This window comes from Mobula hypostoma, chromosome 3, assembly GCF_963921235.1.
Source record: "Mobula hypostoma chromosome 3, sMobHyp1.1, whole genome shotgun sequence".
In the NCBI taxonomy this organism is placed as follows: domain Eukaryota; kingdom Metazoa; phylum Chordata; class Chondrichthyes; order Myliobatiformes; family Myliobatidae; genus Mobula; species Mobula hypostoma.
In genome coordinates this window covers 80419053-80437219 of record NC_086099.1, presented here as the reverse complement: position 1 = coordinate 80437219, position 18167 = coordinate 80419053, and the positions used below count along the sequence as shown (strand labels likewise).

Genomic DNA, 18167 nt, shown 5'->3' with positions numbered 1-18167 from the left:
ACCATGTTATTGTCGGTCCAACTTTCAGGATTTTGAAATGTATTTACAGTGGAACTTCTGTAATTGTATGTTTCTTAATTAGAGACTAGTATGGAAACAACTTGAAGCTCTTGCATAGCAATAACCCTGAACATGGAATTGGAAGTATATTTTCAGAGCAATTTATATTTGAAGTTTATTTTCATTCATTGCAGAACTTGGTGGTATTTAATCTGTTGAACAATGAGCTGGTGTGTTTGACCAAAATACTTAAAGTTGAAGTAATAATGATGGAAGTTCTACTGTACTTGGAAATCTGAAATTGTTTTCCACTGGTAAATGCAAAATTAAGCATCCATACAATAAGTTAGTACAACCTGTATCTGGTTTGTTTTACAGTCACAGTTGTATTTTTAAATTTCACTTTGCCCCTTGTTTTCCTCCCCCCCCCCCCCCAACCAGGCCACTCCATGTCCAAAAGAACCAAACAAGGAAATGATAAACGATGGAGCCTCTTGGACAATCATAAGCACAGATAAAGCTGAGTACACGTTCTATGAGGGGATGGGCCCTGTACATGCACCAGTGACACCTGTACCTGTAGTAGAAAGTCTTCAGGTAACAGGGACTGGATATTTATAGCTTTTGTTAACATTCATGTTAAGGCTAATATTAGATCATTCAAGTTGATTTTCTTTTAAACTGCTACAATTTTAGACAATGTCTGTGGAGAGCCAATTTTCTGAAAATGTTTTATTTTTGCTGAAGGTGTAGTAGCTATTTAGATACTTTATGATGTCTGCAGAGGGATTTTCTTGCACAGGTTGTCTGAACAGTCTCCAAACCATTTTATGGGCATGGGAGCAGTAGGAAGTTTTAATTTTGCACGCACTGTCTGGGAAATCATGTTTTTCCAAGAGTTGGAGAACTTGGAGAATATGGGCAATTGACTAAATTTGGAGAGATTCCAGATATGCACATTTGGGTACTGTTGGAGTTAAACTGATGCTTATTTCTGCAGCACAAAACTGGCAAATCCTATTCTTGTCCAAAAGTATACATATTGGAGAAAGAATTTGCAGGGAAAAGTGCCAAGATGTCTGTCCTTGTGATAGAGGGGAAAGGGGTGGTTACATGAAGTTTCATTTGTGCTATAGCATGTTCTTTTCCTGAGCATGGACCAACCAACTCTTCCCATTTTTTAATGAGAGCAAACAATAACCAACAAATTCCAAAAACGGTATGAGTAATGCAATCAGTCACAAGTAATAAGATGAACAATATTAACCAAAGCATGGTTTTATTTGGGGGGGGGGAGGGGTGTTTATAGGAAATCTATGATTCCTGAGCAGAGCTTTGGTCCCTATTTAAACTTGATGCTGATCTTGAAGAAATGCAGTTAGAGCTTTCGGGTGCCTGATGTCCTGAGTTTCAAAAGCTGCATAAAAGTTACTCATTACTGTTGGCCCAGTTGTCAAAGCAGCTGATAAGTATGTAGCATTGTTTACTATCAGGTATCAGATATGAGGATATGTCCAGTGATCAATGTCATCAGGCAAACCATATAACCAAATATCTCTGTGGATGAGTTTTCAGACGGGAATAAAGAGCATAATTACAATCAACTTTTACAATAATTAATTAATGATTGGAACATAGAATTTGGGTAATTATTATTTTACAATAATTAACATCAGTATTAGGCAAAAGATGGAGTTTACTGTCAAGTATTCAGTTACTATACTTTAAGTAGATGAAACACTGCTTTTCATTGTTTTCTGCCAAGGGGTTCTCATATTAATTGTCATGGAATAGATTGCTCTATACCCACTGAAATTTAGAATAATAGGATAATTTTGAGGTATACAAGATCTGGGAGGGTCAGTGCTTTTAAAGCTGTTTCCTCTAGCAATAGTATCTACAAATCATAGAAGTCAGCTGTTTACAACTGAATAGAGGAAAATTCCTTTCATTCAGAGGGTTATAACCTTTGTAATGAACTACTCCAGAGGGTTGTTGATGCTCAGTTATTCAGTATGAAGCTGAGGTTAATGCATTTCGGGACACTGAGAAATAGGAGGATATGATGATCAGGTAGGGAGATAGATGAGGCGCGGGATCAGCCATGATTTTATTGAATGGAAGAGCATGCTTGAGACTCCTTGTAGGTTAGTCCTACTTTTGTGCCCCACTTTGAAACATTTGAAAGATGACCAACCATAAATTCTGTCTGTTGGAGGCTATTAAGATGTTACAAAGATTTAGTGCAACACTTTTTACTCTTGTTATTTTGTAACTTTTGTTTGTTCTACTGTGACACTATAAATTTCTATGTTTCCAGTTCTTACCACATTGATAACTTCCGCAGGTTTCAGCAGAATAGTCTGTACCATCTATGAACTGCTGGAATCACTGACAAATTTAAGGTTTTTGTATCCACGCCAAGAAACCTATGACTTCATCCCTAGGATAGATGTTGACAAGCCAGAACGTACCTGTTAATCCCTGAAACTGTTTATTTGGATTTTTTTTTTACAGCCATATTCTTTTAGGTTTTTTACTGTTTTAAGTTTCCTAAAATGTATGTGCTTCATCATTTGATGTCTTAATATCTGAACATAGCACATTCAAAACTAAATGGAAAACCTGATTTCTGATTTCCTTCCTTTCCAGGAATAGACACACTAGTTTTTTAAAAATTTTTATTTAGTCTCAAATATCTTCTATTAAATTTCTGGGAATCTTTAGTACACAGCATTAGTGAGAATTAATAGGGCACTTCTGCAGTTTCTTTACCTTATAGTGGGATCATCAAATATGACTGAATCCTTTAAAGTAGAAACAGTGATCTGTCAATATATGTGACTTGATTGTGAGGAAACCCAAAATTGTTTCTGTATTTACAACAAAAAGCCATAAATATTAAAAGCAAAACATTTTCATAAGTATTATTCAAAAATATTCCATTGTTAAGTAGTGTTGGTTGGCTTTAATTGCATAGCTAAGTTCATAATCATTGGGTGGTCTTGAGTTTTTAATCAGACTGCATTACTTGAAAATAAAAGTAGAGGTGTGAAATATAAATTCTTCTAGTTGAAGCAGCGAATATTTTAAAATTATTTTCTATATTCAACTGATTCTGTCCTTTTAAAATCTGCTACCAATTATTTAACTACTTCACTGCTATTGAAATGTTGTTTAAATATGCTTTTTAACACAATTTGTCTATTAGTACTGCTTTTATCTGCAAAATTTTATTTGTATTCAGAGAATAGTCTATATTTTAATGGCTCAAGAGGGAAGAATGCGAAAATGGAGAAAATTATTAAGTGTTTTGCTTCAGACAACAAAATAAAAGAACTGCGTCATTTTTTTCAGAGATATTTACAAAAGTTCACAGCTAGACCTCAAAACAAAGCTGATCTCAATGTTCTGTCAGTTTTTTCCAATATGATACATTTTTTCAAAAGATGTGATAATTTTAAATAATTTTTTAACTAATACCTCAATATAGAAATGGTGCAAACAATGTGTATAATTATTTGCCACTTATGTTCTTTGAAGCATTAAAAGCCTTGAAGTACTGCCAGATATTTCATGGTGCAGCTTGGTAGGAAATTCCAACTACTCTTGCAAAATTTATTTTGTCCTTTTTCAACACTTCATCTAAGTTTACTATGTCACAGAGAAATTTGTTGCATTGACATCTGCAGGGTTGGGGTAGATGAAATTTTGTGGATAATGTCATACATTCTTTAAATTGATTGTAATTTTTGGATATAGCAAAAATGGGTGAGCTTGGATGGGCCATTTTAGTCTGCATGGACCATTTGGACTGAAGGGCCTGTCTCTACACTCTATAACTATGACTATTATAGCAATTTTAGTTCAACGGAACAATGACCATACTGCATAGTTATGTTTCTTGAAAAGTACATAGCCTATACCACTTGCTGCAGTTGCACTCCTGGGTTGCTCCAGGCAGCAAATGGGTAGGTTTAAGCTAATAATATTCAGTTCTTGACTAGGATGAGTTATGTTATTTTCTGCTTTTATTTACAAGAGATGCTGTGTACAGTTGAACTTTGTTTATGTTTGTAGCTGAATGGGGGTGGAGATGTTGCAATGCTTGAACTCACGGGACAGAATTTTACTCCCAATCTGCGAGTTTGGTTTGGTGATGTTGAAGCTGAGACCATGTACAGGTAAATAAATGATGGTTATAAATAGCAAGCTTTTAGAATTCTATAAAATCAGCCTACTTTAACTGAAAGGTGTTCTCGCTTTTTGCTGCCAACTGAAAGAGAACAACCAAGCCAGAGGTAGAATGACTGTTGGTATGCGTCTCACTAAATGAATCTACCTTGCCTATCCATGCACGTGGAATTCAAAGCTCGCTCCTTGTGGCAGTTTATTATGTTGCTAACCTTGTGCTTGATTTGTTCCCATTTCTATGTAGTTGACTGCCTCCACAATTATTTGCATTACTCTGCCTTTCCAAAATTGATGTTTCAAAAAGGAGTCCTTCCTTCTATTTTAAGTTCTCTGTTTCAACTGATCATTAACTTCAGCAGGACCATTGATAGATTCTTACCACTTCAGTTAAATTGTAATTCTTTTCTCCTAACCCTCTGCAATTTGTTAACTTAATAGGAAACAGGTGTCGAACCTTGGATTTTCCTCAAATATCTAGAGTGGTGCCACTTGATGCTTCTATCCGGCAAATCATCATGCAGCCATACTATCAGTAAAATTTGGGTTAGATAAATTGTAAACAGTGTGAAAATTTAATTGTGCAAATTGTGGGTAAAATGTTTTGTAGCAATTTTCATTTGAAGCTATCAGGTGCCTTAAGGCAAATAGTTGCTTCCTGTAAAGTTTTATTGAAAATAATTCATATATTTTTGCTATTATACAATATGCTATCTGGCTTCTTAAATGCAACTGCAATGTAATGGAGCAGTAGAAAGCCCTACCCTCTCGTACTGAGATTGAAGCCCCTAGTTAAGATTATACAAATTGCTTTCTAAGGGAATATTTCTTTTCCCTCTGCATAATGTCATGTAATTGTATAATTCATTATTCATATCAAGCAAACAGGTTTTCACAGTTCATTCAGACGAAGTTTAGTAGGCTGTGTAAATTAGTTCACATTTTCTCTAGATTGCTGCAGTATTGACCCCATCATCTGAGGGCTTGGGAGAAGAAACTTGGCACGTTTCTCATTCAGAACCACTAACCAGCAGCCTGCCCTTGAAAATGAAGTGTGTTTTCAGTGTTTTTTTCCTGTATTTCTAATACATGTTTTTCTACTTTCATTCTGTACAAATTTGAAGCTGAGCCATCCAGATATTGGACTAATATGTGATTTTTAAAGTTAGCAACTGTTGTTCCTCAGTACATAACCCTACTGGATATATTTATAATGCTTATTTGTAAATAGACACAGAATAAATGAAATATTGTGCGGAACTATTTGCTAATCACTTTCTCTTTTTTTTTAAGGTGTGCGGAGAGCATGCTCTGTGTTGTTCCAGATATTTCTGCATTCCGAGAGGGTTGGCGATGGGTGCGTCAACCTGTCCAGGTCCCTGTTACTCTGGTTCGAAATGATGGTATTATCTACTCTACCAGCCTTACTTTTACATACACACCAGAGCCTGGACCAAGACCGCACTGCAGTGCTGCTGGAGCCATCCTTAGAGCTAATTCCAGCCTAATGGCGTCAAATGACTCAAGTACAAACAGTGAGGGAAGTTACACAACTGTCAGCACAAACTCAACTATTGTCACATCAGCAGCAACTGTGGTTTCCTAACTACTAAAATCATTTAAAGACATTTACCAACTTTTGGGAAGGGCAAAGACAAAACTGTTGAAGTGCTGCAAAAGAAAACAAAGAACTACTAATGTCAACAGTAACTTGTGGTATTCTGGAAATCACCTCCTTGTTCAGATGATGAACATTTCATTCAAGCATAGATAATCTGCAGGAAGTGTTACTACAATAAGAAAATACACCTGAATATTATATAAAACTTTATAAAGAGCAAAATGAAAATCTATTTTTCAGCTGTTTAAAGTGTGGGCAAGATATAAAGTGTTTGGGTGGGATGGTGGTAAAGCATAGTAGAGAATGCATACAAAAATAACATAGTTTCTATGGACCAAGAAACTTGTATAAGCTTTAGTGAAGGTACAGTTTCACCATACCTTTTTTTGTATTATACATATAGTACACTTTTGTTACCAAATAGTTTATATTTTCTTCCTCTGAGCAATGGGCTCTGAAGTATCCAGGTTCCAGACCTGACCTTACTGTATATTCTCATCACCTATACCAGTAAAGACCTATATTTTGGTCACTGGCCAGAACTGTCCTCATTTTTGTTTTGAAAAAAACTTGAGTCACGTGACTTTCAGTTGAATGTGTTGAAGAGAAAAGCCTAATTTTTATGGTTTCCTGTCAATCTGTATACTGTACTTAAAGGATGTCTCAATATAGCACCTTCATGATGTGGGACAAAAATCACAGTTAATCAATATCATGACTTAGTATAGTTTAAGAAACAAGCACTCGTCATGGTGTCTAATTGTGATCTGTTCCACAAAATTAATCTAAAATATAATTGTTACTTTATAAAAGGCTTTCTGAAACAACCAAAATATAGGTGTAATGGGAAAATGAAATACTTTAGAGTTCTGATTCTTCAATTAGAGCTTTGATTCCAGTGATATTTTTGACAAGCTCTGTATTGTTAATGATCCTTAAAGGATATGTATTCTACTATGCATAGGCCACAGCAATAACTATCATGTGAGTATATGTCTGTATGCTTATTGGTGTCTAATTTCCTGCTGTCCTTTTTTTTTAAAAAAAAAACTGTTTAAAAGCATGTTGGAAAGGATTTTTCATCATATGCCACTCACAATATCTTGAAATTCTGTCCAGTAGCAAAAATTAAGTGTCAGAATTTCTTGATGCAATATCAAGAGCGTTCAACATATATCGTCAGGCTGACTTTGATTGGTTTCACGCCCAATAACAATTCTGTGCAAATAAATACCAGAAATATGCAAACATCTTTATGTATAAAAAAAAGTTAGCATGATGTGACAATGGGGTTGACCACACTTTAATTCACACATTGCTTTTTATTTTATGTTGTCAACTTCCTCATACTTAGTTTAAAGAATACCAGAAGGGTTATTTAGCTTTTGAGTTCTCAGGATTACCACTGCAATCGGATTATGGCTGCTACCACATTCACTATAATATGTAAACTCAAATTGTGATATGCCTTCATATCATCTCTCAATGCATTGTAATATTGGGACATCCTTATGTACTTCAGAAATGTGTATCAAAAGCTTTAAGTGACTTCTGCCCTGTCTGCAATACATACAACAGTTACAGATATGTTAAACATAGCTTTATTTTTTCAACCATTTTAATAAAACAGTATTTAGTAGTAACTGATAGATTTGCTTTGCCACGTGTGAGTAAAAACTGAAAGTTTTTGGATACACTGACCTCTGATAAATGAGATTCTGCATTTAACTGAGTGTTCAAGTGTGACTATAAAGTATTGAGTCAACTTTGTGTCTGTATTCTTCCCCCAAAGCTCTGCTTTTATACATTGAAACATATTATCAGCTTTTTATATTTATAGTACTTGGACCTACATGTGCCAGATTAATCTTTTTGGCAATTTGATTGCTATAGTGGTTTATTTTTATTTTTTTATTACATGTGTTATAAGTGAAAAATAGTGTGTGTGTCCTTTTACGGTGTTATTTGCTTAGTGGAATTCATTTTAAGATTGTTGCATTCAAGGTATGAAAGCCTATTTGTAAGATCATCAAATACATAACAATGCAGAAATTAGTTCAGTATTTCATCCTTTTCTAAAATATAGAAGAGCTGCCTTTTCAAACTAAAAATTTAAATCGGAAGATTACTAGAAGTCACTAAGGTTACTCAGTAGTGAAATTGATTTGAGAGGTTACTGGCCATAAGTGCACAAAGCATGGGAACGTTAATGGCAAACATTGATTATTAAAATAGACAACAAGAAGTGTTCATGTTAATGCTAACTTCCTTAATAGATTTTAAAAGAGTTCATTATGAGCAGATCCAGAAAAACTTAATGAAGAGCATAACTTCTATTATATTTTCAGGATTGCCAGTTTACTTAATGAATTATTTTTGTAATCTAATTGTTTTTATTAATGTAGGCAAACATGGCAGTTATTTGGCAAGAAATCACAAATGAGATCGTGTTTTAGTGATTGGACCATATAGAAGGCAGTCCCTGCTCCTCCAGTACAGGTTGAGTACCCCTTATCCAAAATGCTTGGGCCAGAAGTTTTTTGGATTTGGAATAATGAGATAGCTTGGGACTCCAAATTTGTGTGTTACCGGTAAGCACTCTTTGTCTTGCACATATGTACTTAATAGTAAAAATTATTACATACAATTAATGTAACGAAAATACAGTGTGTGCAGGGAACAAAAGCAGCACACAATACCTGAATCAGTTGTTGAACAACAACAAACAATGGCAGGCTTCAGTCTCCACCTATGATGCCATGATTTCATTAAAAGGTTACAGTACACTGTATGTTACCTTTTTTAGGTTTTTTGTAAGGTATAAAAACAGCACTGTAAACTTTTTCTGGTGTTAAATTTTCATCATTGACTTGTTCTGATGGTAAATTTTTGTGATCAAATGTTTAAAAAAAATTAATCATGTGACTTTTCTTAAATTTCTGTCACCACAATTACCTTCAATTTTCAGTTCATCTTGATGGATCTTTGCTTGTTTCATGAACAGCATCCTGTTAGTGGCATATGTTCACTCCAGTGCTGATAATATAGAATCAAAATCTTCATATTTCACCTTATGCAGTGTTTTTCTATTTTTCATTAACTTCTGCTCATTACATATGTGAGGTCATTTCTCAGAACAGTCTGCTTTGCACAGAGACTCGTGCATCGCCTGGGAATCTTCTTGGTGCCTTGTGGAATTTTTTATTTGTAATGTCGTGTCAGCACTCAAAAAAAAATTTCAAGATTTTAGAGGTTTTTGGATTTTGTAATTTCTGTTAAGGGGTACTCAACCTCTATTACTTTATTGAAATAATTTTCATTTCCACTTTCTATTTGTTTAAGTATTTTAAAAATATTATGGTTTTGATTTTAATGCTATTGAATTTTTAAGTTATCACTTAAGCCCAGCCAGTCAACTGTACAAAAAGCATTGGTATTTAATACCGAAAGGCTTCTGTATACCAACAGAGACACAAAGCTGAATGGTTGCAGTAGACCTCAGGTCTGAATAGCTAGTTCTGAAGGCAGCTCTTATTTGTTCATAAAGTCATTTATTAAAGAGAAGACTGGAGCATATTTGACATAGTTGACAATATTACTTTTAATGCTTGGATTACAGGTTGTGACTGGAAGTAACTGACTGAATAACTTCAGGTCTTGGCTAAATTCAAGGGAAGAAAACTTAAAGATATTTGGTACTTTAACCTCTTTTGTTAGACCGCTAGGACTGGAGTGAAACTTGCTCTGTGGGCTGAGAGTTTTTCTTAATTAAGAAAAACCTTTCAGCTCATTAGATTTGTTTAAAGTTTATTTTAAAAGCTTGCCCAGTTTATTGGTTACCTGCAGCACAGATTATGTCAGTGATTATTCTTGACATTCCAATAATGTACTGTATAGCTGTTACCTCTGTTAAACTAATGTATAATGCACAAAATTCACATTATACCATTTGTCATGGCATATACTTAATTTTTGTAACCTTATTGTTCATTCTCTTTACATCTTAATTAGTGTTTTCCACATCCTACAAAACTTGAGTTTTAGTTTAAAATTGAGTGACCAGAATTGTACCTAAAACTGGAAGGTTTTAATGGGCATGTGAAAATTTCAGTACTTTCTCCTTAAACTTCATTAATGCTGTACATTCCATTATTTTTGAATTTGCAGTTGCACATTTTCTGAAAATTGAAAGCAATTGCTTCTTTTCCAACTATTCTTGTGCCAGTTCTGTTTTTCATTGCACATTTCTACTTTTAAGTTTTTTCCATATCAATTTATAGCCTTTCCTTTAAATTTCATTTGCAATTCATCTCCAAAAATGTATAATTGACCTGAATTTTAAGCATATGTAATCAATAGACTTATCCAGTTTCTTTCTACAAAGAACCATTGTAAATGAGTGCGAATCAAGGAACTGACCTCTGTAGTGATTCTTGCACCAATCTACTATAATAGATATTTTACTTCCCCTTTTGTTAATCCAATATCTTACTCAGACAATAGTTGGTCTTGGATTTCAATTGATTAAATAATGTACGATGCAATGCTGCAAATACTTTAGATTTTTGTTCCTGTTTAGGGTGTTCTTCATTTCTTTTTAGGAGATAAAATGCTATATAATTTTTTATTGGCGTCCTTGTCTTTAGCATCACCTTCCCCATGCATTACTTATCAAATAAAAGTTTATACGAAGTATTCTGACTTGGACAAGCAAAACTAGTTCAAAAATGAGTCACTCTAGCCAACTGCAAGCAGATTCTGAAATATGATTAAATAAGGTAAGAGCATGTATGTGAGCCTTTGGACTAATGGCATAAGTACAAAGTAAATTTTGCACTTTTTCTGGACAAGCTTTCAAATTGCAGGTATTAATTTTCAGTTATTCTCAAGAGAAATAGAGCTTAAGGCTGTATATTAGTTGATTTCAACCATTAAAACAGTAAATAGGAACATTAGTTTTAAGATCTCAACAGGATAAATTAATACTTTGTCAAGAATATTAGTTGAAGGACACCATATTTCTTAAATCATGAATATTAAACTTACAACCTAAGATATGTCATTGATGCTTTTGATCAATTTAAGAAATGTTAAGTCTCTTAAAATTCCCTATTGTTCTAGCCTCTGCCACCACCCCAGGCAGTGCACTCCAGACACCCACCTCCCTCTTTGTTCAAAAAAGAATAATAACCTTGCCCCTCATATCTCCTTTGAAACTACCTCCTCACCTTAAATCCATGCCCTCTGGTATTAGGCAATCCTGGGGGCGGGGGGGGGGGGCGGGTTGCTGTCTGTCTACTCCATCTATGCCTCTCATAATGTTATAAATCTCTTTTCAGATCTCCCTTCTGTAGTCTCTGCCTCTTGAGAGAAAACAACCCAAGTTTGTCCAAACTCTGATTATAGCACATGCCCTCTAATCCAGGTAGCATCCTGGTAAAACTCTTCTGCGCCTTTTCCAAAGCCCTGACATCCTTCCTATTATGGAGCAAGCAGAACTGTGTGCTGTACTCAAGATTTGGCAAACTAGGATTTTATGAAGTGGCAACATAACTTCCTGACTTGACCTCAATGACCAAAGACTAATAAAGGCAAGCATACTGTATGTCTACTTAACCACCCTATCAGCCTGTGTAGCCACTTGCGGGGAGTTATGAGCTTGGACCCCAAGACCTCCCTGCTCATCACTGTTAAGAGTTTTGTCCTCAACTGTGTGCTGTCTCTACATTTGACTTACCAAGGTGCAGTTCTTCACATTTGGCTAGGTTAAACTCCATCTGTCATTTCTCCTCCCATATCTTCAACTGATCTATATCCTGCAGTATTCTTTGTCAGTCTTCTACACTATTCACAACACCACCAGTCTTCATATCATCTGCAAACTTACCCACCCATCTACATTTTCATCCAGGTCGTTTATATTTATCACAAACAGCATAGATCCCCATGGAATACAGCTAATCACAGACATCCAGCTAGAATAAGTCCCTTTGACAACTGCCCTCTGTCTTCTATGAGCTAGCTAGGTCTGAATCTAAATGGCCAATTCATTATGGATCCCATGCCCCTTAATCTTCTGGAAGAGCCTCCGTGAGGGACCTTGTCAAATGCCTTACTAAAATCCATGTAGACAACACCCATAGTTCTACCTTCATCAATCACCCTATCACAAAACCTTAAGAAGATGCAAGTTTCCCTGCACAAAGCTGTACTAGCTCTTCCTAATTAGGCCATGGTTTTCCAAATTATCATAAATCTTATCACTAAGAATTCTCTCCAGTAACTTTCCTACCACCGAACATGAGACTCGCTGGTCTGTAGTTTACAGGATTATTCCCTTCTTAAATAATGGACATTAGTGACCCGTCAGTCCTCTGGGACCTTGCCTCTGGATAGAGAAGATGCAAAAATATTGGTCAAGGCCCCAGCAATTTCATCTCTTGCCTCTCAATAATCTGGGTCTATCTTCTCAAGTCCTAGGGACTTATCCATTTTAATACTAAGAGACCCAACAGTACGTCTTTTACCTCAATGCCCCAGCATATTAATGTGCTTGATATTGATCTCATTTAAGACCTTATCTGGAATGCACTGACAGAGCAGGTGATGGAATCAGATGTAATCAAGCCATTTGAACAAGTGGTCCAAGAAGCATGTAGGCAAAAAGTTGGGCAAAAAGGTCAACCTGAATATGGTGGGCTGAAGATCCTGTTTGCGCCATACACCTCTGACTATAAATTTGCTATGTAAGCCTAAAGAAGTAACTTTATTCATACCTTTGATACCAGACATTATATCATGACAAGAAAGCTAATGGCACTTGCTTATTTATGCAGAAATGGTGCAGCAGTTTAAAATGAACACCTACCCGATTCAGCTCCAATAGTTGTTTGAAATGTGCCAGAATGCTAAGAGTTTTGAAAAAATGTGTCCTGCTGTCTTCCCTCTTGCTTCATGTGTTGTTTTATTTTGATTACTTTTTATGGAGATTCAACATTTTATTTATTGACTCATTTTTTCAGTGAGTTAAATACCATATGTTTTGCACTGAGAAGGCAACTAAGTGATTAGAGCATTTCTGTGGCCTGCAATAAAATAAATCTCATACTATAATTAACTATAATTGTACATTATGTTGCCCAATCTATGTACTTTAGTTTATGCAAGAGATCAGCTTGGACACACTTCTTCACTGCCCCCAGCAACTACTAATTTCCAGCAGCATCTGATAAACAATATTTTCATTTTTCAATTGCCATTAAAAGTTGTGGAGTTAGCTTATTTCTATTGCAGTTTAAATTTCAGTTTATGGTGCATAACACAATGTCCATTTTCTGGTCTTGCCTTCCAGCCACACAGATTATGAAAGTGTGCGAGATATCTTTCTAATCAGTAGTAATGTTCCAAAATGTTGCAGATTTTGCCACTGGTCACGTCAAGAGAAAGGGTTAAACTGCCTTGCTGAGTGGTCATTGCCTGCCATGAGATGTGCAAGGGCCTTTCTCACCCCCAGGGAATTGAATAAATGATCAAAATTAGTGAGATGTTGGCAACAACTTGATTACTGAAGGAGTGAATGTTTGTAAGGTAATCAATTAATTAACTGAGGATTTTTTTGTATTTTTAAATATTTTTTCATTATTTGTGATCTGGGTGTCGCTGGGAAGGCCAACGTTCATTCCCATCTTTAATTGGCCATGAGGGGAAGGTGGTGTTGTCAGCTGCTGCAGTCTTCCTGGTGAAAGTACATCTGAAGTGTTGGTGTGGAGTTCCTGAATTTAGACAACAGCAATGAAAAAAAAAATGATATATTTCTAATTGGGAAAAAATGGGAGACTTGCATGTACTGTAGGTGGTGTTCCCATGCTCTATCAGTTTTGGTGATAGAGGTTTGGAGTTTGAAAAATGCTGTCTAAGTAGGCTAGGTGAGTAACTACAATCCATTTTCTTAGATAAAAGGTGGAACAAACTATAGTCACTATACACTGGCACCAGGATTCAAAAGTTCAGGATGGTTGAGTGGGTGCTAATCAAATGGTATGTTTTGTCCTGATTGGTATTGACCTGCATAAGTGCTGCACTCATTCCTGTAGGAGCAAAATGTTCCATCACTTCTTTTTTGTCTTAGAGATGTAGGCTGTCTGAAAATAGAGAACTGCCTACCAACAGCTCACATAGCCCAAGTGTTTGTTTTGGTCCAGGTGAGTTTCTTGTTAATGGTGACAGCCAAGGTTTTGACGGAGGAGGATTTGGGGCAGTAATTGTCATGGTAATGCCACTGAATGTCATGGGAAGGTGTTTATGGCATCTCTTGTTAGAGATGATGAATTGCCTGGCACTCATCTGACGTAAGTGTCATTCCAAACCTGAATGTTGATTCAGTCTTGCTGCAATCAAGGACTGGCTATTTGAATATTTGTGAGTAGAATTGAACATTTGGCAATCATCAACAAATATTTCAGCTTTTGACATTATAGAAGGTGTGGCATTGATGAAGCATCTTAAAAAGGCTGTACCTTGAGAAATTTCTGCAGGGATGTATTGGGATTGAGATACTGGCCTCCAACAATTATATTTAAAGTTTCTGGAACTTTAATCAAACTAAGCCCTTTTCCTGGAAGTAACTAGAAGTCTATTTATTAGATATTATAAAACTTCCTCATTTTTAATGTAGAGAGTCCTCTGCAAAAAACATGCAGCTCTTTTCAATGTTGAAATGATGCTGTAAAGCAATTTATGCTGTATGTGTTCAACATGTCTCAGACTTGAGCAATATGTATCAACTTATTGATAAACTCATTTGACAACTCAATGAGGAAATAATTTGCATATTTGCAGTCATTGTTTTGAATGTGATGTGCAGTAAAATCAGAACTAGAAGAAAATGAAGTGGAATCCTTTATCTGGGGCAGAATTATATCATTTGATATGTTGACTTGTCAGTCTGGTAAGCTTTTAAATAAATGCTTACTTTTGCTAAACAACACCTTTTGCAATGCATGAATACTGGTATTGATTACCTTCAAATCAAATCCTATCTTCTGTTTGCTCTTTTCCTGCCACATTTCATCCCAGTTAAATAACCACCAGTAGTTTGTTTATCTCTTTAACATATATTGATGAAGACTGCATTCCATCATTATGACTGTTTTTGTAAATCAATGTCATTTGCATTCCTGACCACAAAGCATGTTAGCCATAACATTAGATTTTTAAATCTAACATACAAATTTAGTATAATTAATGTATTTAAATAATTTGTATGGGCCATCATGATTATAGTGGCAGTGTGGCATAATCTTAAAATACTGTATCAGTACATGACTGTTGCATTATTTGTAGATTGTAATGGTATTAAACAATATCTCATTCCTGCTCGAGCAGGAAAGAAGTAACTGAATTTTAACAATGGTCCTGCTGGAAAATCTATATGCAGAGTTGGTCATTAAGGCCGCTGATTCCTGTGAAAATGTACCTCTGATTTGAGTTAATGCTATAAGCAGTGTGAAGCAAAGAGGAGACTGGGAGTGGGGGGCAGTGGCATGAGTGTAGGTTTGTGTGTATTCATGTGACAAAAGTTCATTGTGGTTCATTTATTGTCTAAAAAGATGGGAAAAAATGACACACTCTGTTTTCCTTAATGTGACCAACCCCAACTCATTACCCTGATCTTAATCTTCATTGCTGGTGTCTGGGAGTTCCTTAACTGAAGAGCGTCAGGTTATAGCCACTGTGAGCATCACAGTGTCCAGCTTGAATTTTGTCTGCAAAATCAAATATTTTTTAATAATCAAGCCTGAGATTGGTAGAGGCATAGTTTTTCTAGCAAATGTTGTCAGGAAGTGTGTTATCCTTTAATTATTGGAATCAGCAATTTCTCATAACGTGGTTAGCAGGTTTTTTATTCTAAACACAAAATAATCTGCAGATGCTGGGGTGAAAGCAACACTCACAACACGCTGAAGGAACTCAGCAGGTTGGGCAGCATCCGTGGAAAAGATCGGTTGACGTTTCGGGCCGGAACCCTTCGTCAGGACCATAGAGGGAAAGAAGGTGGGAAGGAGAAGGCTGGTAGGTTCCAGGTGAAAAACCAGTAAGGGGAAAGATAAATGGGTGGGGGAGGGGAGGCAGGAAAGATAGAAAGAGTAGGGGAAAACAATGGGTAGTAGAAGGAGGTGGAACCATGAGGCAGGTGATAGGCAGCTGGGGGTGGGGGCAGAGAGACATAAGGATAGGGGAAGGGAGGGAGAGGGAATTACCAGAAGTTGGAGAACTCTATGTTCATACCAAGGGGCTGGAGACTACCTAGACAGTAGATGAGGTGTTGCTCCCCCAACCTGAGTTTAGCCTCATCATGGCAGTAGAGGAGGCCATGTATGGACATATCTGAATGGGAGTGGGAAGCAGAGTTGAAGTGGGTGGCTACTGGGAGAACCTGTCTGTTTTGGCGGACGGAGCGGAGGTGCTCGACGAAGCAGTCCTCCAACCTGCGTCGGGTTTCACTGATGTAGAGGAGGTCGCACTGGGAGCACCGGATGTAATAGATGACCCCAACAGACTCACAAGTGAAGTGTTGCCTCACTTGGAAGGACTGTTTGGGGCCCTGGATGGTGGCAAGAGAGGAGGTGTAGCACTTGCGCTTACAGGGATAAGTGCCAGGTGGGAGATCCGTGGGGAGGGACTGATCCCTGCGGAAAGCTGAGAGGTGTGGAGAGGGAAAGATGTGCTTAGTGGTGGGGTCCTGTTGAAGGTGGCGGAAGTTGTGGAGGATAATGTGCTGGATCTGGAGGCTGGTGGGGTGGTAGGTGAGGACAAGGGGAACTCTGTCCCTGTTGTGGTGGGGGAAGGATGGGGTGAGAGCCGAAGTGCGGGGAATGGAGGAGATGCGAGTGAGGGCATCATTGATGACAGCAGAAAGGAAACCACGATCTTTATAGACAATAGGTGCAGGAGTAGGCCATTCGGCCCCTTGAGTCAGCACCGCCATTCACTGTGATCATGGCTGATCATCCACTATCAGTATCCAGTTCCTGCCTTATCCCCATAACCTTTGATTCCGCTATCTTTAAGAGCTGTATCTGTCTCTTTTTTGAAAGCATCCAGAGACTTGACTTCCACAGCCTTCTGGGGCAGAGCATTCCATAGAAGAGGACATTTGAGCTGTCCTGGAACAGACATCTAAAGCTGTCCAATTTCATATGAAATAGTGATTCAGAAGATGTATCCTGGCAGCTGCACCAACCACTACCTTACCATATTCCTCCTGTCATTCAGCATAGCAGGAGGCCATTTAACCTATCAACCAATGGTGGTTCTCAAAGCAATCCCACTTCCCAACGAATTTCTTGCTAACTTATTTATCATATTCATTAACTCCGTTCAGATTGTCCTCCCCGCCCCCCACCTGCATTAGTAGTAATTAACAGTCACTAAGTAGTCCACCAACCCAACAGGCTGATGATACAAAGGTAGGTGGAGGAGCAGGGTAGTGTTGAGGAAACAGAGAGACTTAGATAGTTTAGGGAATGGGTAAAGAAGTGCAAATGAAATACAGTGTTGGAAAGTGTATGGTCATGCACTTTAGTGGAAGAAATAAACGGGCAGACTATTACTTAGATGGGGAGAGAAAATTCAAAATGCGGAGATGCAAAAGGACTTGGGAGTCCTTGTGCAGGATACCCGAAAGGTTAACCTCCAGGTTGAATCGGTGGTGCAGAAGGCAAATGCATAGCTGGCATTCATTTCTACAGGTATAGAATATAGAAACATAGAAAATAGGTGCAGGAGTAGGCCATTCGGCCCTTTGAGCCTGCACCGCCATTTATTATGATCATGGCTGATCATCCAACTCAGAACCCCGCCCCAGCCTTCCCTCCATACCCCCTGACCCCCGTAGCCACAAGGGCCATATCTAACTCCCTCTTAAATATAGCCAATGAACTGGCCTCAACAGTTTCCTGTGGCAGAGAATTCCACAGATTCATCACTCTCTGTGTGAAGAAGTTTTTCCTAATCTCGGTCCTAAAAGGCTTCCCCTCTATCCTCAAACTGTGACCCCTCGTTCTGGACTTCCCCAACATTGGGAACAATCTTCCTGCATCAAGCCTGTCCAGTCTTTCTGCATATGAAAGTCCTGCCATCCCAGGAATCAATCTGGTGAACCTTCTTTGTACTCCCTCTATGGCAAAGATGTCTTTCCTCAGATTAGGGGACCAAAACTGCACACAATACTCCAGGTGTGGTCTCACCAAGGCCTTGTACAACTGCAGTAGTACATCCCTGCTCCTGTACTCGAATCCCCTCGCTATAAATGCCAGCATACCATTCGCCTTTTTCACCGCCTGCTGTACCTGCA

At 37.4% G+C, this 18167-nt stretch overlaps 1 protein-coding gene across 2 annotated transcripts in view; it reads left to right on the top strand.

Annotated features, from left to right (window-relative positions):
* rbpjb (recombination signal binding protein for immunoglobulin kappa J region b) overlaps window positions 1-11006 on the top strand; it is a 149174-nt gene extending 138168 nt beyond the window's left edge. For both annotated transcript variants that reach the window (XM_063043331.1, XM_063043330.1), the window contains 3 exons: window positions 442-597; window positions 4081-4184; window positions 5485-11006. In XM_063043331.1, coding sequence (XP_062899401.1) covers window positions 442-597; window positions 4081-4184; window positions 5485-5797 — 573 coding nt within the window. In that variant the 3' untranslated portion in view covers window positions 5798-11006. The remainder of the gene's footprint in view (window positions 1-441; window positions 598-4080; window positions 4185-5484) is intronic.
* Window positions 11007-18167: the final 7161 nt, after the last annotated feature.